Source organism: Podarcis filfolensis (genome assembly GCF_964270895.1).
Source record: "Podarcis filfolensis genome assembly, chromosome: 6".
NCBI classification, from domain to species: Eukaryota; Metazoa; Chordata; class Lepidosauria; order Squamata; family Lacertidae; genus Podarcis; species Podarcis filfolensis.
In genome coordinates this window covers 6,982,670-7,009,452 of record NC_139609.1, presented here as the reverse complement: position 1 = coordinate 7,009,452, position 26,783 = coordinate 6,982,670, and the positions used below count along the sequence as shown (strand labels likewise).

General features: G+C 42.2%; 1 protein-coding gene across 3 annotated transcripts in view; it reads left to right on the top strand.

Annotated features, from left to right (window-relative positions):
• LOC310765936 (sterol O-acyltransferase 1-like) overlaps positions 1–26,209 on the top strand; it is a 160,537-nt gene extending 134,328 nt beyond the window's left edge. For all 3 annotated transcript variants that reach the window (XM_083621613.1, XM_083621612.1, XM_083621614.1), the window contains exons 6-16: positions 5,855–5,962; positions 6,551–6,833; positions 7,394–7,472; positions 8,033–8,114; positions 9,415–9,460; positions 10,582–10,711; positions 13,008–13,105; positions 21,386–21,484; positions 22,061–22,196; positions 23,174–23,319; positions 24,243–26,209. In XM_083621613.1, coding sequence (XP_083477739.1) covers positions 5,855–5,962; positions 6,551–6,833; positions 7,394–7,472; positions 8,033–8,114; positions 9,415–9,460; positions 10,582–10,711; positions 13,008–13,105; positions 21,386–21,484; positions 22,061–22,196; positions 23,174–23,319; positions 24,243–24,299 — 1,264 coding nt within the window. In that variant the 3' untranslated portion in view covers positions 24,300–26,209. The remainder of the gene's footprint in view (positions 1–5,854; positions 5,963–6,550; positions 6,834–7,393; positions 7,473–8,032; positions 8,115–9,414; positions 9,461–10,581; positions 10,712–13,007; positions 13,106–21,385; positions 21,485–22,060; positions 22,197–23,173; positions 23,320–24,242) is intronic.
• Positions 26,210–26,783: the final 574 nt, after the last annotated feature.

The window sequence follows — 26,783 nt, the reverse complement described above, 5'->3', positions numbered from 1 at the left end:
GATTTTTCGTAGTTGGGTTTGATTTAGTCCAGATCATCCTCCAGTTAAGGTAGAGGAAATAGCTAGTAGTAATAAAATTGTTGTTGGGAGTTGATTAGAAGTTATATATAGTAGAGATATTGGTGGTAATTTTTGTCATGTTGCAATAATTAGAGCAGTTGTTATGCCTTATATGACTTCTGGGAGTCAGAAGTGTATTGGAATCAGGCCCAATTTTATGGCTAGGGCAATTGTTAATATAGTGGGGGCTGGTTGCGTGGTGAGTTGAGTAATATCTCAAATTCCAGTGTGCTGCGTTAAGAATGCTTGAAAATAAAATGATGGATGAGGCCATTGCTTGAATGATAAAACCCAGTGGCTCGTGGATGATGTTGTTTGGCCAGGATTGGGATAATGGCTAGGGTGTTTAATTCTAGTCCAATTCAGGCTAGAAATCAACGGTAGCTCCGAGGGCCAAGCTGGAAATTAAAATGGATAAGATGTAGGGGCTCATTAGTAAAGGAAGGGTTTAACCACCATTTTGGGGGTATGGGCCCAAGAGCTTTGTTAGCTGACTTTACTAGAAGGTAGTATAGTGGGAGCAGAGGGTTTTGGAGTCTCAGGTGTGGGTTCAAATCCCATTCTTCTAGAGGAGGTGAGGGATTATAAATCCCTGTGATTTACTCTATCAAAGTAATCCCTAATTTCTCAGGCACACATCTTGGTAATAGTTATTAATTTAGTGGCGGGAACCCTGATAGTGAGATTGGAAGTGAGATATACCACAAGTATAGTGCTAGTGTGGCAGGGAGAAATTGTTTTCATAGGAGGTGTATTAATTGATCATAACGAAATTGTGGGTAAGAGGCTCGAGCCCATAAGAATCCAGTGGTAGTTTTTGCTGTTAGGTTAATTGTAAATACTTCTGTTTGTGTGGTTATGGTAGGGCTAAAGAGTAAAATACATGAGAGTGCGTTTATCATCAAAATGTTTATGTATTCGGCTAGGAAGAGCAGTGCAAACGGTCCTGCTGCATATTCGACATTAAACCCTGAGACAAGTTCAGATTCCCCCTCAGTTAAATCAAATGGTGCGCGATTTGTTTCTGCTAGGGTTGATACGAATCATATTATTGCGAGGGGTCATGTGGGTAAGATTAGTCAAATGTGTTCTTGCGTAATGATAAGGGTGTGTAGTGTGAAGGTGCCAGTCAGTCTAATAATTGAAAGTGGAATAATGCCCAGGGAAACTTCATATGAGATTGTTTGTGCAATGGCTCGTAGCGCCCTTATTAGGGCGTATTTTGAGTTAGATGCTCATCTTGACCATAAGATTGTGTAGACTATTATGCTTAAGAGGGCAAGAAGAGATAGAAGGCCTAATTTTATGTCTGGTAGGGGGTGTGGTATTGGTATTGGAGTTCATATTATGAGGGCTAGTAAAAGGGCTAAAGTTGGTGCCAGGATAAATAATACAGGGGATGTGTATGTTGGGCGAATGGGCTCTTTAATAAATAGTTTTACTCCATCAGCAATTGGTTGTAAAATGCGAAAGCCCTACTATGTTTGGACCTTTTCAGAGTTGTATATAGCCTAAAATTTTGCGTTCAAGTAGGATTAGAAATGCTACGGCAATGAGAATGGGAATGATGTATGTAACAGGATTAATAATATAGCATATAAATTTATGCATTATTAAGAAGGGAATTTGCTTCCCTGTAGAAAGATTTTAGGTCTTTTGCATTACTTGACTCTGCCACCTTTGTTGTTGTTTAGTCGTTTAGTCATGTCCGACTCTTCGTGAGCCCATGGACCAGAGCATGCCAGGCACTCCTGTCTTCCACTGCCTCCCGCAGTTTGGTCAGACTCATGCTGGTAGCTTCGAGAACACTGTCCAACCATCTCGTCCTCTGTCTTCCCCTTCTCCTTGTGCCCTCCATCTTTCCCAACATCAGGGTCTTTTCCAGGGAGTCTTCTCTTCTCATGAGGTGGCCAAAGTCTTGGAGCCTCAGCTTCACGATCTGTCCTTCCAGTGAGCACTCAGGGCTGATTTCCTTCAGAATGGAGAGGTTTGATCTTCTTGCAGTCCATGGGACTCTCAAGAGTCTCCTCCAGCATCTGCCACCTTAATAAACTCTAATTTTGGGGTGGAGGGGTGGCATGTTTATTACTTCAGCGGTGGTCAGTAGTTTTAATTGGGACGTTCTTTTGGTATAGGTCCTACTATCTTGGTCCTTTTGTACTGAGGACAGTGCCGCATAGATAGAAACCGACTTAGATTTCTCCGGTCTGAACTCAGATCACGTATGACTTTAATCGTTGAACAAACAAACCTTTTATGGCGCCTGCACCATTGGGGTGTCCTGATCCAACATCGAGGTCGTAAACCCCCTTGTCGATATGGACTCTAGAAGGGGATGGCGCTGTTATCCCTGGGGTAACTTGGTTCATTGATCAGACAATATGCGGGTTATTGCTGGATCTTATGGTTATTTTTGGTGTGTTAATCTTGATGAAATTAGTTTCATATTTTGGAGGTTTTTTAATGCTCCGAAGTCGCTCCAACTAAAAACCTAAGGAAGCATGATTTAATGGTCTTGGTTTTGAAGCTCCACAGGGTCTTCTCGTCTTATGGGTTTATTCCAGCTTTTGTATTGTAGGATCAATTTCATTGGTTAGTCTGTAAGAGACTGTTTAGTTCTCATTTAGCCATTCATTCCAGTCTCTATTTAAGGGACAAGTGATTATGCTACCTTTGCATGGTTAGGATATCTTGGCCGTTTAAAGAGTCACTGGGCAGGCGGGACTGGAATGAATGGCTCTATAGGATAATGTATATTTAATTTTTCATGGGGTAAATCAGTTAATGCACTATATACATAATAGTCACATGTAGTAAGTACAAATAGATCATCACATGCAGTAAGTACAAGTAAAGCGGCAGGTGTAGAAGGAGGCAAAAAAGCCGCATAAAGCAGCATGATGGCGGATAATTTCATAGAGGTTAGCATAGTAGTTGGAGTTGGTTTTGTTGGTAAAATAGTGGCTATGAGGGTTAGGCCTGTTAGAAGGCTTCCAATGGCAAGACGAATAAGGGGGTTAGTAAGGGTCGGGGGTGTTTCATTTATAATGGATGTTGTTGTTCGTGGTGTATTTAATTGGATGTAAAAAGCTATTTGTAAGGTGAATGTGGCGGTTAGTATTGTTGCAAAAAGTGAAAGTATAAGGGCTCAGGTGTTTAGGTGGGAGTTATTTATGGTTTCAATAATTGTATCTTTTGAATAGAAGCCCGATAAAAAGGGAGTTCCTGTAAGGGCAAGATTTCCGATGGTTAAACAGGTAGCTGTCGCTGGTAATATTTTTTGTACGCCCCTATTTTTCAGATGTCTTTAAGTTGTGACTAATTGTGCCGGAGCATAACAGTAGTATAGCCTTGAAGAAGGCATGGATTGAGATGTGAAGGAAGGCGAGTTGAGGTTGGTTTAGGCCAATAGGTATCAGGCCTAGTTGGCTAGAGGTTGAAAAAGCAATAATTTTTTGTTGTTGTTTTGTGTTAGGGCACATAGGGCTGTGAATAGTATGGTGAGTGCTCCTAGGCAGAGGCAAATAGTTAAGGCTGTCTTGTTGTTTTGTAAGATTGGGTGAAGTCGGATTAAAAGGAACACGCCAGCTACAACCATAGTGCTGGAGTGCAATAGAGCTGAAAGGGGTGTTGGGCCTTCCATTGCTGCTGGGAGTCATAGGTGTAGTCCGAATTGGGCAGATTTGCCAGCAGAGGTGAGAATTAGGGGGAAGAGGGGTAGGAGAAGCGGGTTTTTTGTTTGAATGGTTATTTCTTGAATATTTCAAGTTGCTAGGTGTGTTGCAAGTCAGGCGAGGGCTAATATAAGTCCAATATCTCCTACGTGGTTGAAGATAGTAGCCTAAAGGGCTGCTGTATTAGCATCAGGGCGGGCAAATCATAATTCCCCCACTTTCTCAACCAACGAAAAGTTGAAATATATTATTGGCTGTGACAAGCATTGATATGGCTAGTAAAAATACTAAGAGGTATTTGAAGAATCGGGATATGTGGGGGTCTGGTGATATATATCAGTTAGCGAATTCAAGGATAGATCATGTAACGAATAAACTAATTGGGATAAATGTGAGGGGGTACATGTGTAAGACAAGGTTAATATTAATATCTCTATCGGCAATGTTAGTTCATGTAAAATTGGTTGTTGAGGCTTCTGTGCCATAGTTTATGAAAATAGCTAGGGGGATTAGGCTGACTTTGAATGCCAATTGTACAGTGGTTTTTGCGTAAAGCATGCCTCATCCTATTATGAAAGGAATTGGGTTTATAGTTGTGAGAACAGAGTGTGTTAGAATAAATAGGACTGTTAGCATGGTTGAGTGTAGGAAGAGGTCGTGCATTTTTACTTTTACTTGGAGTTGCACCAAGATTTTTGGTACCTAAAACCAATGGATTACTACTTTCCTACAGAAGTAAGAGGTCTAAGGATTTCATCCTTAGTTATTTGAGTTAGCAGTTCTAATTGTTTATACAGCTCTTGGTAAACAAGAAGGTGGAACCTTCTATCTCAGTCACAGTCTAGTGTTTTTGGTAAGCTATATTTACAAGTGAATAATCCTGAAATTAGGGTGGGTTTTAGAATTAGAAGTCCTAGGGGTAGCAAATGTAGGATAAGGATAAGATGTTCTCGAGCATGGTTGGGAGGGAAAAGGCAAAATTGATTTGAAATGGCTCCTCGTTGGGTTATTAAGAATATGTATCGGGAATAAGTGGCAGTAATGAGGGTTTCAACCCTGGTGATGATGATGGTGGGGGATGATCAGTTAAATAGGGCAGTAATAATTCATAACTCACCAAGTAGGTTGATTGAGGGGGGCATGGCTGTATTGGTTAAGTTAATGAATAATCATCAAGTTGATATAAATGGGAAGGCAAGTTGTAGGCCTCGTACAAGAAGTAACGTTTGGGTGTGCGTGCGCTCATAATTAGTGTTTGCTAGAGCAAAGAGGGCTGAGGAAGTTAGGCCATGTGCAAATATTAGGGTTATGGCTCCGGTCAAGCCTCATGGTGTTTGTATAATAATAGCAGAGGTTACTAGGCCCATATGACTTAGGGATGAGTAGGCGATGAGAGCCTTCAGGTCTGCTTGTCGTAGGCAAATTGAGCTAGTTATTACAATACCTCATAGGGCTAAAATTATGATCGGGAATATGAGGGTAGGTGGGTAGGGGTTTAATATGGATGAAATACGAATCAGGCCGTATCCTCCTAATTTTAATAAAATTGCGGCTAATACTATTGAACCAGCGATTGGGGCTTTTGGAAGTCAAAGATGTAAACCATATACAGGTAATTTGACTAAAAGGCAGAGCGATCCCGGTGGGGTGCCATTGTGGCTGCGCCCCCACAAACGGTGTGCCATGCCCCCAGGACATGCACCACGCCCCTGCGGGCAGCACGCCACGCCCCTGGGATGCGTGCCACGCCCCCCCCAGGACACACGCCAGCTACGCCCCCACCTGCTCTCCGCCACTGCTGCTGGTTCGGGAATCTCTTTCTCTTGTACAGCGGCACTTCTTTCCATACTACCCCCTCTAAAAAGTGGTGAAAGTCTTATATTTGTTGGCAGATGAATTTTGCAGAACATATGCAGAGAAATTGCACTGAAAAAGAGTGATCGCATGTTACATTTGAAGGAGAAAAAGCAAATGGCCCAGGGAAGCCATGGCCATATCCTCCGAATCTTCTGACCATATTCCTCTTGCTTTCAGCTCTTAAGTTTAATCACTGGAAGTCCTGGAGTTTGTCCCCACCCTCCGAAATGTTCTAATGTACTTCTTATAATTATTTTCCTCAGCGAGCTATTTGAAGTGAAAGATATCCGGACCATACATCATGCGTTCATTGCTTTCTTCATCATGATCATTCTCAGCACCCTCATAGTAGACTCCATTGATGAAGGAAGGTAGGAAAATATTGAAGGGATCAGCTGGAGGTTTGTTTGTTTTTGTTTTGTTTTAGTGTTGGACTTGAGTCATTTCATACCTGAACCAATGAAAATGTATCTGCATGCAAAGTCTTGGAAGATGTGGAGCCCCTCCCAGTACTAACTGAAGGGCTGCAGGCTATGCCACAATAACTACAATTTTCCCACATGCGTGTGCTTATCCAAGGGGTCCTGGATCTCTGTAGGGGTTGTATCTGTCTGTATCTCTGTCTGTATCTGTGTTTGCTTTCTTGCTTTACACTGTTCTGTGCAGTATAAAACCTTAGGGTGTATACCTAAGTTCAGTATTTGTTTCATAAGATTTATACACTGCCCGATTCTAAAAGGAACCTCAAAGCGGTTTACGAAAGATAAAACAAGAAAACCATGAAAAAAATCACAACCATACTCTAAAACATACAAAACTTAAAATACTAAAAAAGATTAAAAGTACCTCAACTTTTATTATAGAATTACTTAGCTGTTACTGATTTAACCTGATGGAATATATATTTTAACCCAAGTATATGATTTTAACTTTCTGTGTTGTTTGAATCTCTTTTGAAGGTTGGTGGTGAAGTTTGATCTCCTGGTCTACGCTTTTGGCAAATCTTCTGTCGTTTTTTCCACTTGGCTTTACATGTTCCTGTCCACCCTGACTGTGCCCTATGGGCTCTTCCTGCTGTGGGCCCAGGGCTACCATGGTTCCTCCCACAAGACAATCCGCTCCTCTTTCTTTGGAGGTCTCCTCATGATCTTCCAAATATTTGCGCTTGGAGTGGTTCCAACTTACATTGTCACTGCCTACCGTTTACCACCAGGTTCTGCTGCCATAGTGATCTTTGAGCAGGTGAGTTTCATGTGGAGATGTTTCTTGTGGATGTAGCTCAAGGTCATTTCACAAAGCTTGAATTAGCAAAATGCTGCTTTATGCCAGGATCTGAGTCCTTAGCTAACCTGTAATTTTGTGTACACATTCTACTTTTGCTTCTGCCTGACTTGGGGAAATATTAATGGTGACAAGTTTTCATTTTTTCCAAGAGATTGAGCCTGAGGGTGTTAGAAATGGTCAGATGCAAAAAGAAACGCACCATAATTCTTAAGGTCTAGTAGGTACTTCTGTTTTCAGATACGCTGATGGTTTAAACCACTAATAACTTGCTGCAAACACCCTCTTTTTGAGCATGGTGATGGAGAGAGAATGGAAGCATTCTTGGAGGATACTGATTCTCTCAACTTCTTGCATTCTGGGTGCAGACCTGGCTTGAGACTGAATCTGCTTTGGTCTCACCTTCATCAAAAGAGGGGCAGAGGAGCTTTTGATGCTATTGACCATGGTATCCTTCTGGACCATCTCTCACTTAATTGCAAGATGTCAAATACATTTTATCTGTTATTCCACTCCTTTAGGTGCGCCTGCTGATGAAAGGCTACTCTTTCATTAGGGAGAATACTTCTCGAATACTTTCCTTTACGCCACAGAAGACAAGTGAGTGACTGTTTCCTACAATAATTGTACAGCTGTGGTGATGAATGCACCCTCCCTTCTTCCTGTTCTGAGAGTTGGGTTCTGTGACATGGAGACAATTCAAAGACCTGTTCTAGTTCAGAAGAATGTGTGTATGGGCCTCCCCATGTTTTGCAAGATTACCAATACCATGCAACTTGTCAGTCTTCTAATGCTTATTGGAATAGGAGTACACATCTTGCAAAGGAAATAAGAGAATCCTGGGTTTAGTGGAACAGGGGAAAGTGCTCCGACAATAGGGGGCTTATTTGGGTTGGGAGGGCGTTAAACCTGGGGTGGACTAGAGGTAAGGGGCTTGTCACAGACTTGCCTTACTCATTGTAAAAAAAAAAAAAGTAGAATAAGAATGGCATACAAACCATCTCCTTGGACTGAGAAATTGTATAAATTTATTACTGCTAAACTCAAGCATTAATGAACAGTTTGAGACCCATAGAAAATAGGATGGAACCCTGTGGGTTTATTTTTTACTGTGTGGCATTATCTGGTACTAAATGACTCTCTCCCTTCTGCTTTTTCAGACACCGTCCAAGTTCCTAAAGTTTCCCAGTACCTGTATTTCCTCTTTGCTCCCACCCTTATTTACAGAGATGCCTATCCCCGGTAATGTCAATGTAGTTGCTCCATTGTGACTTGGCAATTCTTATAGCCATTGTGATGGTGAGGTTAGACTGGATGCATGCTTCATAACGGAGGGCATAACACACGGGTTGGGGACCTCAGGCCCAGGGGGCAGGTGCAGTCCTCTGCAGTGGCGTAGCATGGTGGGTTCACAGGCACGGTTGCCCTGGGCGCAAAATTGTTATGGATGCAAAAGTTTAACACTCGGGGCAGCACATTCTGTCGCTGGGGTCCATTGAAAACAGCTTCTCCATGCGAACCAGGAGTGACCTCTCCAGACCACAGAACGACTCTTATGTCTCCTGAGCGATGCGGATAGTATTAGGCAGTTGAATGTGTTTCCCTCCCCAGTGGCGTAGCGTGGGTTGTCAGCACCCGGGGCAAGGCAAGTAATTTGCGTCCCCTAACCCGTGGATTTGCCCTAACCCCAGATGTTGCGCCAGGTGCGGCCGGCCCCCCCTGCACCCCCCACGCTACGCCACTGTCCCTCCCTCCCACCCAACTCCTCCGCACAGCCCCTGGCAACCCACGCTACACCACTGGCCTCTGAGCCTCTCTATCCCACTGCTGGGTCTCTAACTTAACTCATGGTCCTGAATTTCAGTGAGTCTTCTCTGAGTAAAGGTTAGTTGAAGACAACCATTTGTTTCTCTGAATTTTCCCGGAGCAGGCCTAGTAGGATCCAAAATGCATTGGTTCAATGCATATCTCTTTTGAGCACACCAGAACTTTTTACTTCTGGTTCCAATAACAGGTGCTGAGTCTGACCATTTTGGCTTTAAGATATTCTACACTTCATGGGTTTTGATGGGTTTTTTATATATAAGGTTCTAGAGTTCCTTTGTAGAAGTTGCTGTGTTATACAGGGTTATCTTTCTATTTTTCATGGTATTCCACATTCTGCAGTCTGTATATCCTACTGCCCTCAGCTACTCCTTTCCTTCTTTATGCAAAATAATGAACTGTTAAAAAAATAATAGTGCAGCTGCACATTTAGTAAAGCATGCCATTTGAGCAAAGTCATAACTAGCAAACAGACTTTCTTACTTTAAATATTTGCTGTTCTGGAATAGAAATTGGATTGTGTTTACTGCAGACTACATCAGCTTTGCTGTTATTTTTTTATTGCACTTATTAGTTGCTTTTATCATGGAAAGTAACTCAAAGTGATTTGCTGTCTAGCAGTTGTTTGTAAAATTATTGCAAATTGGGTTTCAGTTGATGCCAAGCAAATTCTTATCTTGATTTAGGTGTAATGACTGTGATTTCCTTTTCTTTTCAGAAATCCTACAATAAGATGGAGCTATGTAGCTACCATGTTTGCACAGGTTAGATATTTCTGTTCCTTTGGGGATTTCTGTGTTTCAGCAGATAATTATACAGCCTTGAAAGCTGATAAGAGTTACTGGTTCATAAAAATATGTACTAGCCTACCAGACTGCACAAGCCTGTATTAGTTATTTTTATTTTGGCATTAAAAAAATAGACAATGCTTTCTGAAGCTTCCATGCCTGTTCACCTGGAATTGCATCCTATTCCCTTAGATTTGGATCACTGAATGAATAATTACCCCTAAACTAATGACAAACACACCTTCCCATTGTAAGATAAATAAAACAGTTTCACTTCTCAGGATACAATAGTACTAAATGACAAGCCTTCCATAACCGACTTTTAACCGATGCCTGTGTGCTAGTCCTCTCCTCTTATCATCTGTAAACATTTTCCAGAGTTTAGGAAATTATGAACAGTGCAGCAATCTGTATAGTGTATTTTTATTTTGCCGAGTGGAGCAGATCAGCTAATTTCAAGCACGGTCGTATTTCTCAAATGGAGACGTAGTCCTTCCCTGGGCTGGGCTAGCCGTGCAGTGTCACAGATCCTAAAAGTTCAAAGGACAATCTTGGATAAAAAGACTACTCTACTCTACTCTACTCTACTCGTGGGACCTGCTCCTTGCAGGACAATGAAACCGCTACCACGGCAGCTGCTGTCGGTAAAGCAGGTGTTCCACCTGGGCCCCTCCACATATACACATGCCAGCAGCGCACCTACCCAGGCCTCCCAACTGCTGGCATAGTAATTCTGCACATGGTGGAGCCCACGTGGAATGCCATTTATCTGAAAGAAGCACGGACTATCGTAGTGGCACTGAAACGGTTGGTCAGCTGTTGCCTACGGCTGCATACACACCGGACATTCAAAGCACCTGGCTCCTCCCACAAAGAATCTTGGGAACTGCAGTTTATTAAGGGTGCTGGGAATTAGAGTTTGGGGGGGGTTAAAGTGCATGTCTGAGGATTCTTTGGGGAATGTCATGTGCGTTAAATGTATGATCTTTACTCAGCATAGATCTGTGCATATTGGTAACTGGGATCAGCTTTCTCTCTTACGGATTCCTCCTGTGCTACTTTTATAATCAGGGGCTTTTGTTTTTACTCCTGTCTAGGCCCTTGCGTCACTCTTCTATTTGCACTATATAAGTGAAATATACACCTATCCTGCATTTCGGAAATATGTCCGAGGGCACTTTAATGTACGAGGGCTGGTCCTTTGCATCTTGCACACCATGCTTCCAAGTGAGTGCTTTTGCGTATAACCCTGGCCCCTTTTAATTCTGGAATTTTTCTAAGCAACAAATACCGTATTTTTCGGCCAATAGGACGCACCTAGTTTTTTGGGGGGAAATAAAGGAATTTTTTTTCCTTTATTTCCCCCCCAAAAGCAAGGCTCAGAAAAAGCTCAATGTGGAGGCCAAATGGCCGAAATATTGGGAAATATTGGAACAAGAAGGAGAGAAATTGAAATTGCAGAGTTTTGAGAAATTAAAAGATAAAGTGCGAGACTGGCTTCATTACTATCAAATAAGAGAGGCCTATAATTTGGACAAAAAAATTGGCTTCCAGGTGGAAAAATCAAAATTGGAAACGGAACTGTTAGATCCCAAAACTAAGACACTTTCAAGAATGTATAACTTGCTGTTAAAATGGAATACGCAGGATGAAACGGTTAAATCTGCAATGATTAAATGGGCACAAGATATTGGTCATAACATTATGTTTGCTGACTGGGAACAGTTGTGGACCACCAGTATGAAATTTACGGCATGTAATGCCTTAAGAGATAATATTATGAAAATGATATATAGGTGGTACATGACACCAGTCAAGCTTGCAAAAATCTATCATTTGCCCGATAATAAATGTTGGAAATGTAAAGAAAATGAAGGTACATTCTTTCACCTTTGGTGGACGTGCCCAAAGATTAAGGCTTTCTGGGAGATGATATATAATGAAATGAAAAAGGTATTTAAATATACCTTCCTGAAGAAGCCAGAGGCCTTTCTCCTGGGCATAGTCGGCCAATTGGTGCCAAAGAAGGATAGAACTTTCTTTATGTATGCAACAACAGCAGCAAGAATACTTATTGCAAAGTATTGGAAAACACAAGAGCTACCCACCTTGGAAGAGTGGCAGATGAAGGTGATGGACTATATGGAATTGGCAGAAATGACTGGCAGAATCCGAGACTTGGGAGAAGAGTTGGTGGAGGAAGACTGGAAGAAATTTAAAGACTACCTTCAGAAATATTGTAAAATTAATGAATGTTAAAATGATGTTTGGATTGGAAATAAGTGGTATTTAGCAACAAAAGTTAATAAGAATATGCAAAAATGAATTGATAAATGGATGAAAATATAGAGTTATAATATGTTAAGATATAGAGTTAAGATAAATGAAAGAGGGTAAGGATTTGCTGATTTGATTATTTAAATGGGAATACAAAAAGGGGAGGTGTGAGGGAGTCAAGGAAACAAGTTAAATGAATTTAAAGTTACAAAAACGGATTTGCTTTTAATCTTTTTTTGTATCTATTTGTCTTTTGAATTCTGTATTTTTATTTTTATTTTTTATTTTTTTATGTATCTTTTTGTATCCTTCTTTATCACACGATTTTTTGTTTTATTTTTGTAAACTTTTCTTTTTGTAAAACCTCAATAAATATCTTATTAAAAAAAAAATTCCCCCCCCCCCCAAAAGCAGGTCGGGGAAACCTAACCAGGTCGAGGAACAGCGGGATGGCGGCGCTGTGCCTCCCTGCTGTCCCCTGAGCTTGTGGGGCTGGCCGATGTCTGCCTGGCGCGCGGGGCGCTCTGCTTCATTTATCATAATCATAACACAATAGTCTCTAATTTTTTCTGTTGCTCTTAGCTGAAAACCTAGCTGTAGTTACATACATAAACAACTTAACCATCCTTTTTTGGAATTTCTAACCATATAATCCCTGGCAGAAAGGCTCCAGTGTTTGTTTGCTTGTTTGTTTTTGGTAAACTCCTTTTTTATCTTTTAAATTCCTCATGGAGTCCGTCCGTCCCCCCCCCCGAGAGATGGGAAAGTGCTTGCTCAGTTCGTGGCCTGAAAAGAGAAGCACAACATTTTACGTCTTCTATTTATATATATAAAGGTTCAAGCTAACTAATACTTTAGCAAATATGACCAAAGCAACTAAAATACATAGCTTTACATTTACACATTAACAATCTTTAATGATCTTTATTGCTAGGCCCATTTCTTATCCTTGCTAGCTTATTTGCTGCCATTTGCCCCTCACAGAGCTTTTGCAGTATATGTGGCATAAGATCAACAAACCTTTGCCCAACACTGTATTAGCAAATGGTCAAGAGCAAACATCCTCAGATATTGTCCTAAGCAAGGTCAATCAATACTTCCATTGCTTCTATTTCAAGTGTTTGCTATTCTAGAGCCTTTATGGAAACTTGGGGAGCAATACAGAGGGGGGAGGGCAAGCCATTTCCCCCTCCACATGAATGAAATAAATTAGCCTGAAATACATGTTTTCTTCATTGCTCCACAGATGTATTGTCGACATTAATCTTATTTTATTTATTACTTCACTGCTGGCTGAATGCTTTTGCTGAGATGCTGCGCTTTGCTGACAGAATGTTCTACAAGGTAATTGATGTGCAAGGCTCATGATATCTCTCTCACACACACATGCACAAAACACAACACGCACAAAGTATTTGCTATCAGTTTTAGAGTGTACCTTGGTTCGTGGAACCCACCATTTGCTAGAAATGGAGAGAGAGAGAGAGAGAGAGAGAGAGAGAGAGAGAGAGTGTCATTTTGCCATTGATGATGTTCCTCCTGCCTAGAGAGGCCGATCAGATACCATCAGTTTTCTGGACAACCTGTTAATACATTCCTTTACCTCTGGTTAAAAAGGGAGCCTGTGCCTTTTTTTTCTGTTGACATTCCTGATTCAAAAGCATTTGTTGCTATGTGTTGTGTTACTGGGCTTTTTGGATAGAATTTTAACCTTGCTGTGACTTTTAAACAAATGTAAATAGTTTTGGGTATGGCGTCATGGAAGAAAAGTATGTCCACTCTATAAATTATTTAGCAGCCTTCTTTTAGTGTTGGCATATACTGGCGCCTTTATTTTATTTTTTTTATAAAAAAATTATTGATTTTCACAAAATTATAAACAAAACAAATAAACAAATAAACATGGATCATAATCTTATTAAAATTACACTTATTAACATTGTTAATTGTTTTAAAATTAAACATATTGATTCATCACTTAACTTATATGAAATCCTAAGCCAATTAAATATCTGCAAGCTATTTCTAATGAATTTAATTTTATATATTTAACTAAATAATCATTAAATTTTGTCCATTCTTCCTGATACACCTCCTTCTTCTGGTCACGGACTCTTCCAGTTAGGTCGGCTAGCTCCAAAAACTCCTCATCTGCCATTCTTCCACCGTAGGTAATTCTTGTGTTTTCACTTTTTCACTAATAAAATTCTTGCTGCAGTTGTGGCATACAAAAATAATTTAACATCTTTCTTGGGCAATTCCAAACCTGTTATTCCAAGAAGAAAGGCCTCTGGTTTCTTTATAAATGTATATTTCAACATTTTTTTCCCCAATTCATTATAAATCTTTTCCCAGAGGTCTTTCACCTTGGGGCAGGTCCACCACATGTGATAAAAAGTTCCTTCTTTTTCTTTACATTTCCAACATAAATTATCACAATTATGATATATCTTTGCTAATTTAACAGGGGTCAAATACCATCTACACATCATTTTCATTATATTCTCCTTTAACATTGTACATGCAGTGAACTTAACCCCTTTCTTCCACAATCTTTCCCAATCCTCAAACATTATGTTATGTCCTACATCTCTTGCCCAATCTATCATTACTGATTTAACTTGTTCATCCTTTGTATGCCACTCCAACAGTAACTTATACATTTTAGACAGCTTTTTTTTCAGATAAATTTTTATTATTTTCTTCATATAATCTTTTCCCAACAATTCTAATTATCACAATATAGTACCTTTGACAAAGTGGTAAGGACCTAACAGAAGCAGAAGACATCAAGAAGAGGTGACAAGAATACACAGGAATTATACCAGAAAGATATGGATGGCTCGTACACCCCAGATAGTGTGGTTGCTGACCTTGAGCCAGACATCCTGGAGAGTGAAGTCAAATGGGCCTTAGAAAGCACTGCAAATAACAAGGCCAGTGGAAGTGATGGTATTTGATGGTATTCCAGCTGAACTATTTAAAATTTTAAAAGATGATGCTGTTAAGGTGCTACACTCAATATGCCAGCAAGTTTGGAAAACTCAGCAGTGGCCAGAGGATTGGAGAAGATCAGTCTACATCCCAATCCCAAAGAAAAGCAGTGCCAAAGAATGCTCCAACTACTGCACAATTGCACTCATTTCACACGCTAGCAAGGTTATGCTTAAAATTCTACAAGGAAGGCTCAAGCAGTATGTGGACCGAGAACTCCCAGAAGTGCAAGCTGGATTTAGAAGAGGCAGAGGAACCAGAGACCAAATTGCAAACATGCGCTGGATTATGGAGAAAGCTAGAGAGTTCCAAAATGACATCTACTTCTGCTTCATTGACTATGCAAAAGCCTTTGACTGTGTCGACCAGAGCAAACTGTGGCAAGTTCTTAAAGAAATGGGAGTGCCTGATCACCTCATTTGTCTCCTGAGAAATTTCTATGTGGGACAAGAAGCTACAGTTAGAAGTGGATATGGAACAACTGATTGGTTCAAAATTAGGAAAGGAGTACAGCAAGGCTGTATATTGTCCCCCTGCTTATTTAACTTATATGCAGAATTCATCATGCGAAAGGCTGGGCTGGATGAATCCAAAGATTAAGATCGCCGGAAGAAATATCAACAACCTCAGATATGCAGATGACACAACCTTGATGGCAGAAAGTGAGGAGGAATTAAAGAGCCTTTTAATGAGGGTGAAAGAGGAGAGCGCAAAATATGGTCTGAAGCTCAGCATCAAAAAAACGAAGATCATGGCCACTGGTCCCATCACCTCCTGGCAAATAGAAGGGGAAGAAATGGAGGTAGTGAGAGATTTTACTTTCTTTCTTTTTTTTAATAAATTTTTTATTGGTTTTACAACATATATTAACACACAAAAACTAACAACTCACAACACAACACATTAACAAACAAACATATAAACACGTATAATTTCATAACCTTTTTTTTCTTAAACCTTATTTCAACGACTTCCCCATACCTCCCTTTTCTGCATCCCTGTTTTAAACTTTTTCAGCAACCCCTAATTTCCATTACTTATAGTTCGAATTTCTTTAATCCTTTTTCTCTTACCCAATCGTTTATCGTTGCAATTCTATTTTACGTTACCCATGACATTTTAGCACTCATTAATTTTACAACAGTTCTTAAGATAAACTTTAAATTTCTTCCAATCTTCTTCCACCGTCTCTTTCCCTTGTTCACGGATTCTGCCAGTCATCTCGGCCAGTCCCATATAGTCAATCACCTTCGTCTGCCACTCTTCCAGCGTGGGTAGTTCTTGTGTCTTCCAATACTTTGCTAGAAGAACTCTTGCTGCTGTTGTAGCATACATAAAAAACGTCCTATCTTTCCTTGACACCAATTGGCCCACCATGCCCAGGAGGAAGGCCTCTGGTTTCTTGTGAAAAGTACACTTAAGTACCTTCTTAATTTCATTATAGATCATTTCCCAGAAGGCCTTGATCCTTGGGCATGTCCACCAAAGGTGGTAGAAAGTGCCTTCAGTTTCCTTACATTTCCAGCATTTATTATTGGAGAGATGCTCGCTTCGGCAGCACATATACTAAAAAAAAGAGAGATTTTACTTTCTTGGGCTCCATGATCACTGCAGGTGGTGACAGCAGCCGCGAAATTAAAAGACGTCTGTTTCTTGGGAGAAAAGCAATGACAAACCTAGACAGCATCTTAAAAAGTAGAGACATCACCTTGCCAACAAAGGTCCGTATAGTAAAAGCTATGGTTTTCCCAGTAGTGATGTATGGAAGTGAAAGCTGGACGATAAAGAAGGCTGATCGCCAAAGAATTCATGCTTTTGAATTATGGCGCTGGAGGAGACTCTTGAGAGTCCCATGGACTGCAAGAAGATCAAACCTCTTCATTCTGAAGGAAATCAGCCCTGAGTGCTCACTGGAAGGACAGATCGTGAAGCTGAGGCTCCAATACTTTGGCCACCTCATGAGAAGAGTAGACTCCCTGGAAAAGACCCGGATGTTGGGAAAGATGGAGGGCACAAGGAGAAGGGGACGACAGAGGATGAGATAGTTGGATAGTGTTATTGAAGCTACCAGCATGAGTTTGACCGAACTGCGGGAGGCAGTGGAAGACAGAAGTGCCTGGCGTGCTCTGGTCCATGGGGTCACGATGAGTCGGACACAACTAAACGACTAAACAACAAAGTCCCTTTGACTCCGCCGAGTCTTGACTTCCCTCTCTCCTGGTAGCTGGTATATACATCACATTCTTATCGCGTATATTATTCTCGTATCTCTGCTATTTTACATTGAAGGTATTATTCCAGCATTTTAGACAGATTTTTAACTTTAGATTCCAGCAACTCCATCTCCAACTTGGATTTTTCAGAAGCAAAACCATTTTTCTTATCTAGTTTATACAATCCATTAATCTGGAGGTAGTGTAGCCAATTTAACTTATCTTTAACTTCATCAAATGGTTTTAGTTTGTATCCTTCATTATCCTCCAATAATAAATCTGAGTATCTCAACCATTTGATTTCCATGTTTAACTTTTTCTGGGCCTTCGCCTCCATTGGTGAAAGCCATCTGGGCGTCTTCCTTTCTAAAAGATCTTTGTATTTTATCCAAACATTGTACAACGATCTATACATCATTTTCATTATATTTTCCTTTATACTGGCACCTTTAAACGTCCGTAATAAAGTGTTGCTATATTCCTTTTGGCACCTGCTAAAAACATTTTGCCTATCCGGACATGTAGAAATTGAAATGTGTCTTAATATGTTTTAGCTTATCTGCTGATTTTATCTGATGTTTTAAACTTTTATTGGCAATTTTAATGCCTTATGTATAATGCTCAGAGGTTCTATTTGTAGTCAAGCAGTATATATATACATGTTGTTAAATAAATGAATAATTCCAAGGGATCATACAAATGTGTGTTCTGATCCTGCTCCTGCTTCCACTTGGGGCCATTAATGATTAGTTTGAGCAGTTTAGAGGACAGTGATAGAAAAGGCCTCTGAATTTCAACTACCTTCTATATCTCTCTTTTCTGAATGTGGTTTGCAGGTTGCCCCCCCACATTGAATTACTGTTCATGTAGAGAAAATGTCACATTTGATTTAGCTCTGATCATTTTGGATCTGAGCCTTGGAGACCTAGTGTAGCTACAGATACTGGGACACCAGTGACTTATTCTCAGGGTGGCTGTTTGGGAAGGAGGTGGTTAGGATTTAATGCCTGCAAATGAGCTCTTGGGGAATTTCAGTTATACATTGCAACAGTACACCAGATGTTCATAGAGATTGTATTGCCAATTGCTCTGTCACGGCTAAATATTGGCCGCTGTTTCTTTAATGCTTAAAAAAGGTGGGTCAGCATGAGTCAGCTGCCTGCACCGAGTTGTATATAGAGAGTGAGAAATGTTAGTTTGGTGTTGGGTTGGTTGGTTGGTTAGTGAAAGCTGGTAGTGTTGATGTGTGTACAGCTGGTCAGTCACTTACTGTCTGTAAGCTGTTTGATTAAAGCAGGATATAGTGTTAAGTTCACGCAGGATGGTTGTCTGATAAAGAATGGAACTCAGGTATGTGGCCACGCGAAGATGGAAAATGGGTTACAGTGGTGCCCCGCAAGACGAATGCCTCGCTAAACGAAAAACCCGCAAGACGAAAGGGTTTTCCGATTTTTTAGCGGCTTCGCAAGACGAATTTCCCTATGGGCTTGCTTCGCAAGACGAAAACCCACAGGGAAATCTCCGGGGACAGCGGGGAAGCGCAGCGCGCCTTCTCCTCTGTTCCCGGACCTGTCCTGAAGGCTTGCGGTGGGAGGTCCGGGAACAGAGGAGGAGGCGCGCAGCGCTTCTCCTCTGTTCCCGAGGCTTGCGGTGGGAGGAGGGTTTTTCCTCCCCACCGCCAACATTCAGAACAGCATTCTGAATGTTGGTGGTGGGGAGGAAAGCCCTCCTCCCACCGCAAGCCTTCAGGACAGGTCCGGGAACAGAGGGGAAGGTGCGCAGCGCTTCTCCTCTGTTCCCAACCTGTCTTGAAGACTTGCGGTGGGAGGAAGGTTTTCCTCCCCACCGCCAACATTCAGAAGGCTGTTCTGAAGGCTGGCGGTGGGAAGAAAAGCCCTTCGCCCGCCGCCAGCCTTCAGAAGAGTTCCCTGCAGGGCTCTCCAAGCTGCGGATAGCAGCCTGCTGCCCCGCGCGAGGGGCGCTCTGCGTCAGAGCGCCCCTCGCGCGGGGCAGCAGGCTGCTATCCGCAGCTTGGAGAGCCCTGCAGGGAACTCCTGCAGGGCTCCCCAAGCTGCAAATGTCTGCCCCGCGCGAGGGGCGCTCTGCTTAAGAGCGCCCCTCGTGTGGGGCAGCAGGCTGCTATCCGCAGCTTGGAGAACCCTGCGGGGAAGTCCTGCAGGGCTGCCCAAGCTGCGAATGTCTGCCCCGCGCGAGGGGCGCTCTGAAGCAGAGCGCCCCTCGCGCGGGGCAGCAGGCTGCTATCCGCAGCTTGGAGAGCCCTGCAGGGAACTCCTGCAGGGCTCCCCAAGCTGCGAATGTCTGCCCCGCGCGAGGGACGCTCTGCTTAAGAGCGCCCCTCGCGCGGGGCAGCAGGCTGCTATCCGCAGCCTAGGCAGCCCTAGGGGAACTCTTCTGAAGGCTGGCGGCGGGAGAAGGGCATTTCTTCCCACCGCCAGCCTTCAGAAGACTGTTCTGAAGGCTGGCGGTGGGGAGAAAAGTCCTTCTCCCCCCGCCAGCCTTCAGAAGAGGTCCGGGGACAGACTGTCCCCGGACCTGGTCTGAAGGCGGTCTCCATAGGAACGCATTAATTGATTTTCAATGCATTCCTATGGGAAACCGTGCTTCGCAAAATGAAAAACTCGCAAGAAGAAAAAACTTGCGGAACGAATTAATTTCGTCTTGCGAGGCACCACTGTATATGTAATGCAGGACAAGCCTGTTAAAGCAGCCCAGGTGGTTCAGGATAATTTGCCAGTTCATAAGGGGTGTGTACATGAACTGTACTGGAAACTGGGTCACGCCAATTTCCGTGTGCTTTCAGAGATGCAAAAGGTGTGCAAGAACCTAAAAGTAAATAACTGTAACTGTTTCCTAGATTGCAATGTATGTAAAATGGCCAAATCTAAGAGGAAGCCTGTGGCTTCTAAAAGTGACAGAGTATCTAAAGAGGTTTTATAACTTGTCCATTGTGACGTGATAGGTCCTTTTCCACAGAAGACTGAAGGGTTTATAAATCCAGAAGCTCACACGTCAACTGGAAAAGAGGTTTAAGCTTAAAGCCTTAGGGCCTGTAAGCAATTACTTGGGAGTAGAAGTAAGGCAGGAAGCTGATGGAAGCTTTCTATTGAGCCAGAAAGAGAAAATTCTTCATTTGATAGAGCAGTTTGGCATGGAAAACTGCAAGCCAGTTCAGACTCCCATGACAACCAGATTTCCCAAAGACAGTGTGTGATGATGAATTTAATCAGCCTGAGTTGTATCACTCAAAAATAGGATCACTGTTGTATTTAAGCCAGTGGTCAAGGCCAGACATTGCATGTGCTACAAATGTTCTGAGCCAACGTGTATCTAAACCCAGTACTGCCGATTGGTGTGCTTTGAAAAGGCTTATCAGACATCTAAAGGGGACATTAAATGTATGTTTGAAGATATCTAGTACACAAGATGAAAAACTAGAAGTATCTGTTGATGCGGACTGGGGAAGCTGTGTAGCTATTAGAAAATCTACAAGTGAAATGGTTATGATGTTTGCCAATTCCATAATTGGATGGAGGTCAAAGAAACAAGGATTTGTTGCGACCTCATCCTGTGAGGCAGAATATGGGAGCCTGTCGCTAGCATGCAATGAAATCATGTGGTTTATACAGATACTAAAAGATCTAGATTGTAAAGTAGATTTGCCTATCCAAGTGTATGAAGATAGCCAATCGTGCATTGCATTAGTGGGCTCAGAAATAATGAAATCCACATCAAAACATATTGCTATCCATCATGGAGATGTTAGAGATTGTGTACAGAATGAGTTAATCAAACTGAAGTATTGTCAATCACAACATAATATTGCTGATTTATTTACCAAGCCTTTGCCAGCAACCTGTCATAATGAATTGATGACAAAACTGGGTTTATGTATATAATGTATGTATGTATTGTTTCTGTTGGGGTTTTTTGCATTTAAGAAACAGAAGGGGTGTCACGGCTAAAAATTGGCCGCTGTTTCTTTAATGCTTAAAAAAGCTGGGTCAGCATGAGTCAGCGACCTGCACCGAGTTGTATATAGAGAGTGAGAAATGTTAGTTTGGTGTTGCGTTGGTTGGTTGGTTAGTTAGTTAGTGAAAGCTGGTAGTGTTGATGTGTGGACAGTTGGTCAGTCGCTTTTGCAGAAAGACTTTTAAGAATAAAAGCAGAAAGTACTCTGCAAGGATACTTTTCTCGTGGACTCTTTTATGCCGACAAGGGTCCGAGGACCAGGCTGAGGCAACAAAGGGAGCTCAGAACCTTGTTTTGCTTTTTACAAACACTGACATGCTCTAAAACACTTGAGTAGCAGGAATGCACTTGGGCACTTTGATCCTGCAGTTTTAAACACTGACTCTAAGGTCTCTGCTCTTTTTACTTCCCTGATCCTCTCTTGCAGGACTGGTGGAATTCTACATCTTATGCAAGGTATTTCCGAACCTGGAATGTGGTGGTACATGACTGGCTGTATTACTATGCATACAGAGATGTCCTTTGGGTAAGCAACCATCTTTTAATGCACCCCCTTGCTTCAGCTCTAAAAGAAAGCCATTTTTTAAATGGAATGGCAGAGATCTTTACATTTCCCCCACAAAATGATTTTATTAAAGTTCTAATGTAAAGGTGAATTACACAACATGTAAAATACCTAGTCACTTTACCCATACAGAGATCTGACAGAAGGTGGAAAGAGAGAAGCTTGTACTTATGCAATCTGGTTTGTATCCAGTATTTGGGAAGTCACTTTTTTTTACCAGTCTACCACCAATTTCACCCCTCTATGCCATATCCCACACTGTTCCAGCTCTCACGTTAAGTGTTTGTGGGGCTCCATTGAGTAGGAGGGATCAGCAAAAATGAGCTGCCCTGCCTTGTGCAAGTAGAAGTCCTTTTGACAGAGCAAGGCCACCAATGGAGACAACCCTCCCTGTGCAATAAATGTGAATGGGCAATTTAAGGGTGGTTATCAGAAGCTGTTCACTGTTGTTTTTGAAAATTGGATATCCTCCGATACATTCACCTATCAGAGAGTCACCCTTCCCCTTGTTTGTCTGTGTCTCTCTCTCACCACCAGTTATTTGGGAAGAAATTCAAAGCAGTCGCTATGCTGTCAGTCTTCACTCTTTCTGCTGTTGTGCATGAATACATCCTGGCGATGACCTTTGGTTTCTTCTATCCAGCATCGTTCTTCTTCTACATGTGTTTTGGAAGTAAGTACCAAATATAACAGGGGATGCAGGTGGCGCTGTGGTCTAAATCACACAGCCTAGGGCTTGCTGATCAGAAGGTCGGCAGTTCGAATCCCCGCGACGGGGTGAGCTCCCGTTGCTCGGTCCCTGCTCCTGCCAACCTAGCCATTCGAAAGCACATCAAACTGCAAGTAGATAAATAGGTAAGGTAAACAGCGTTTCTGTGCGCTGCTCTGGTTCGCCAGAAGCGGCTTAGTCAAGCTGGCCGCATGACCCGGAAGCTGCACGCCGGCTCCCTCGGCCTATAGAGCAGGATGAGCGCACAACCCCAGAGTCGTCCATGACTGGACCTAACGGTCAGGGGTCCCTTTACCTTCCAGCAGCAGCAGTTTCTGTAAATTCTGAGGATTAGCTTTTAGTTGCCATCTGTACTTAATGTTCTAAGATGCAAGGGGCTTGTGTTGCAGCCTGCCTTACCATTTGCTCCCTCTAAACCTAGAAGCCTCTCCTGACCCTAGTTAAATCTCCATTTTCTGAGACTGATCATGGCCAGAGTAGGAGGGAGGACTTCCTTGGCTTGGCTGAGGAATAAGTTCTGATAATGCTCCAAACTGTAATATGCGGCTTTCTCAAAGACTTCTGAGATGATCCTTGCTTTGGAGGTCTTCAGCTTGCAGCCTGAAAAGAGGTGCCCTTTCCCCCTGCTTGACACTGGCAGTATCAACCATCTGTCATGGTGGACAAGTATTTCTCCTATCATATAGCCAACTTTGTTTCATAAGAGTAGGTGGCCCACTGATTTTTCGTGTGATTTAAAGGGAAAGCCCTGTCTCGTTTCCACTGTAACTCCAAAAAACCGTTGAGAGCCATTTATTTCTATGGAAAGAGGTACAACGTGTCATACTGATACGGACACTTTGCTAACTGGGGATCAAGGAAAGAATGCTGCTGGTGTCCTTAACATGAATTTTGAGTGCATTTTAATTTTCTTCCGTCAGCGTTTTTCAACTTCACTCTCAGCGACCGTCGGAAAGGCCCCATTTGGAATGTGATCCTGTGGCTTACGCTTGGGCTTGGTTTAACTATGATACATTACCTCTACAGCCTGGAATGGAATGCCCATAAGCACTGCCCTTTGAAAAATGTGAGTATCCCACTTGTCATTGGAAATAAGAGGAACAGAGCTGAGCTGCTATTCTGGACTATTCATTCAAGCCCTAAGATGTGAACGTAAAATTCGAAAACCAGATTTTTAGAAGGTTGCATTCTGCCCAGAATAGCTACTATAGAGGTTTCTTTCTAACAAGAATAACAAGCAGCAGGGTCAGGAAAAGAAACTTTTGAAACTTCCTCCATGTCTTTTTATATGAATAATGTAAAGCTCTGAGCAAGTTTCTGCCCTTCTGGAGAGATGAAAGCCAAAGGTTCTTAGAGGATGGAAGGGGGGCAGTAAGAAGGGAGGGAGAGGGAGGTAATGGAAAAGAGTGAAAGGCCTTAGTGGAGCACAGTGGTTTCTTTATTCTACTTGGTGTTCTCTGATTCAACTGCCACCTTTGGATCTCCTGGGTTCAAACAGAGAGAATTCACTACATCTTTGCCGCATTTAATATGCAGTGCCCACTATCTTTCCTTATTTAATATGCAGTGCCAGATCAGCCCACATGCATATGCATAACCCCCTGGGGCTGGTTCTTGGACTGTTGAGGCCTCATAGTAGCTGGAGCCAAGTAGGATTGTAGTTTCAGGATTGCAGACACCTTAGCAATTCTGCTTGACCTGGAAGACCTGCCATTCAGAGAGTTAAAGCATCTGGGTGAAGCTGACCCAAAGAAAAGCCAATTTGGGGGTCTTACAGGGAAAGGCAAGCCTTTTCCCACCCCCACCCCACTTCTAATTGCCTAGATTGGCTGTTGTAAGTTGGGTGGCCGCCCAGGCTTGAGAGACAGCAAAGTAAAACACTTTGGTTTCATCACTGGCATTTGTTCACATGGCTAAGGGATAGCTCTACGGAAGTGAAAGTGCCCAGCATTTCCTGCCTAACATTACTGTTCCTCTTGTGTTTTATAGCCTACTTTCCTTGACTATGTGAAACCGCCTTCCTGGACTTGCCATCTTAAGGTCTGACACCCTTTGGGATATCCCTCCGCGTCAAGGCCAGAAGATGCTTGTCTTTTAAACAATGACAACAAGTTGGGCTAGCGTGTTAAAATGACTGCAGACTTTTTAAAGGGAAACTGTCTTTGGCTATGGCAAAAGTGGGTGCTGTCTGCTACTAAGGGCTGTATCATTCCCATTTTAACCAGAACCAGTGTCTTCAGGGGTTCCTGCTCTCTAGCTAAGGACCCAAGCGGACCTGATGCTGTTTATGCAATTAGCTCTTTTGAAAATAAATAGCATCTGTCGAGCCCCAATGTGGATTGGAATTGAGGCATAGGGCTGAGGAGCTTTAACAATAGGCTCCCAGATTTGATCAGGGGGATCCCCACAGTTCTATGTGAGACAGCCTTGGGTGGGTGGTGTGCTTAGAGCTACAGAAGGAGGGACTGTGTCATTGTGAAAAACAATACCCCTATGTTGCTGACTGCTCACTGTGTAGTCTATAATCTGGAGCTTTTCTCTCAGCCACCCTAAAGTACATTTCTGACATGTTCTAAGAGTGCAAAGGAGTGGGGGGGGGCTATATACTAGCGTAGGCACATTGGGGAAATGGAAGTTTTTTGTGTTCTTGAGCTGCTGTCCTTTGTATTGTCCTAAATTTGGTGCCCTAGTAAATTCTAGGTGCTGGCGGCTTTTCTCATGTCATCTAACTGCAGCAAAAAATAAAAAGAAACTTAATTCTGATTTATACTGCAGAAAACAGTTTACGTGATAAGTGTGCTAATTTTAATCAGTACTTTGATATGACCCAAGTTATACTAAGCCATGTTTAGCTAAGCCATGTGTTCCAGGTTTATTTGACTAAGGTGGGTGTGCCATTGATAATTTTTGTGGATTTTGGGGGAAGTGCCACCTGGATTGAATATTATGAACAGTAGTTTCAAGATGCCAAACGTCAAGTACAGTATTTAATCTAGTTCAAAACTTTAAAAATTCACTGAAACAGTATCCACTTTTGGAGAAAGATGAGGAAATATGAGCATCTGAATTTGGATCAACACCCTGTGTAAGCTCTGAAGGAGTCTGATAAGTACCCTTAACAAACACACTGTTTTTAGAGGCTACTCACTTGCAGGTTCTAGATAGAGGTGTGAGGGAGATTTCTGTTCCTAGAACATTACAAACTATATGTGCAGATTGTAGTATTGCTAAATCAGTGTTAACATGGTCGACTCATCCATTCCAAAAAGCTTTTTGCTTTTGTTTTTAAATTGTCTATGATGGCACTGTAATTGTCATTATAAGATGGCCGGGATCCACCCAAAGAATTTTCATTGCGTTGTGTCCTTTTCTGCTGCTTGTTTAAAGAGAAAACGCCCCCCCCCCCAAAACCTCCATCTTCAGAATATAATTTGAGAATTTTATCAAATAAATCCTGTTGTCTTTGGGAAATACATGTACTTTTTTCTAAGGGGGACGTGTGGGAAGATCAATATACTAATTGTAATCAACCTCATGCTTTGGGACTGAATCTGTGAATGTAAACTGAATGGGCACAACATGGTTGCAAATCTCTTGCGAATGATCTACACAACTGATTGTAACGAGGCATCCTGTTAACCTGGGAGGTGCTGGATTGCAAGGCTGTAGTTTTCCTCTTTCTCAGAGTGAGCAATGGAAAAATTTTATTGCACAGATGGTGGTGAGAAGAGGACAAACTGTACCTGACACTGATATGGTATTACCAAGCCTCACTTGCATCTTTTGTAATATGGAGAACATTGTGGGTCAGGGAAGGTTGTTGATGGTGGGATATAGAATTGTTAACCAATTCCAAAATGTATCGAACTGTCTGTTGTGACCTATTCTGTTACTTGCAAGGGATTATGTGATCTATACTGTACTACAGAAATTGAAATATATTTTGCTATCCATGACACTTGTCTGCCTGCATTCATTCCAGCCTCAATGTACTGCACCTAGACAACGAACTGGTTGAAAGTGTGGTACAGTGGTACCTCGGGTTACATACGCTTCAGGTTACAGACACTTCAGGTTACAGACTCCGCTGACCCAGAAATAGTACCTTGGGTTAAGAACTTTTGCTTCAGGATGAGAACAGAAATTGCGTGGTGACGGCGCGGCAGCAGTGGGAGGCCCCATCAGCTAAAGTGGTGTCAGGTTAAGAACAGTACCAGCTTAAGAATGGACCTCTGGAACGAATTAAGTACATAACCAGAGGTACCACAGTATTCTCCATTCTATGTTTTTGTTTTATGGTGTATTTTGTATTCTCATTTTGTATTTTTCTGCTGTGAACCGCCCTGGGATTTTGGGATGAAGGGTCAGCTACAAATCTAAATCATCATCATCATGATCATCTATGCGCATCTGTGGTGTGCATTGAGACGTGGAGTGTGTCTGTTCAGTGTGCTAGTCCAGCAGGGCTTCAGCCATTAACATTTAGTCTCCCCTTCAGTTTTCTCTTTCTCTGCTCCCCTCCCCAGACAC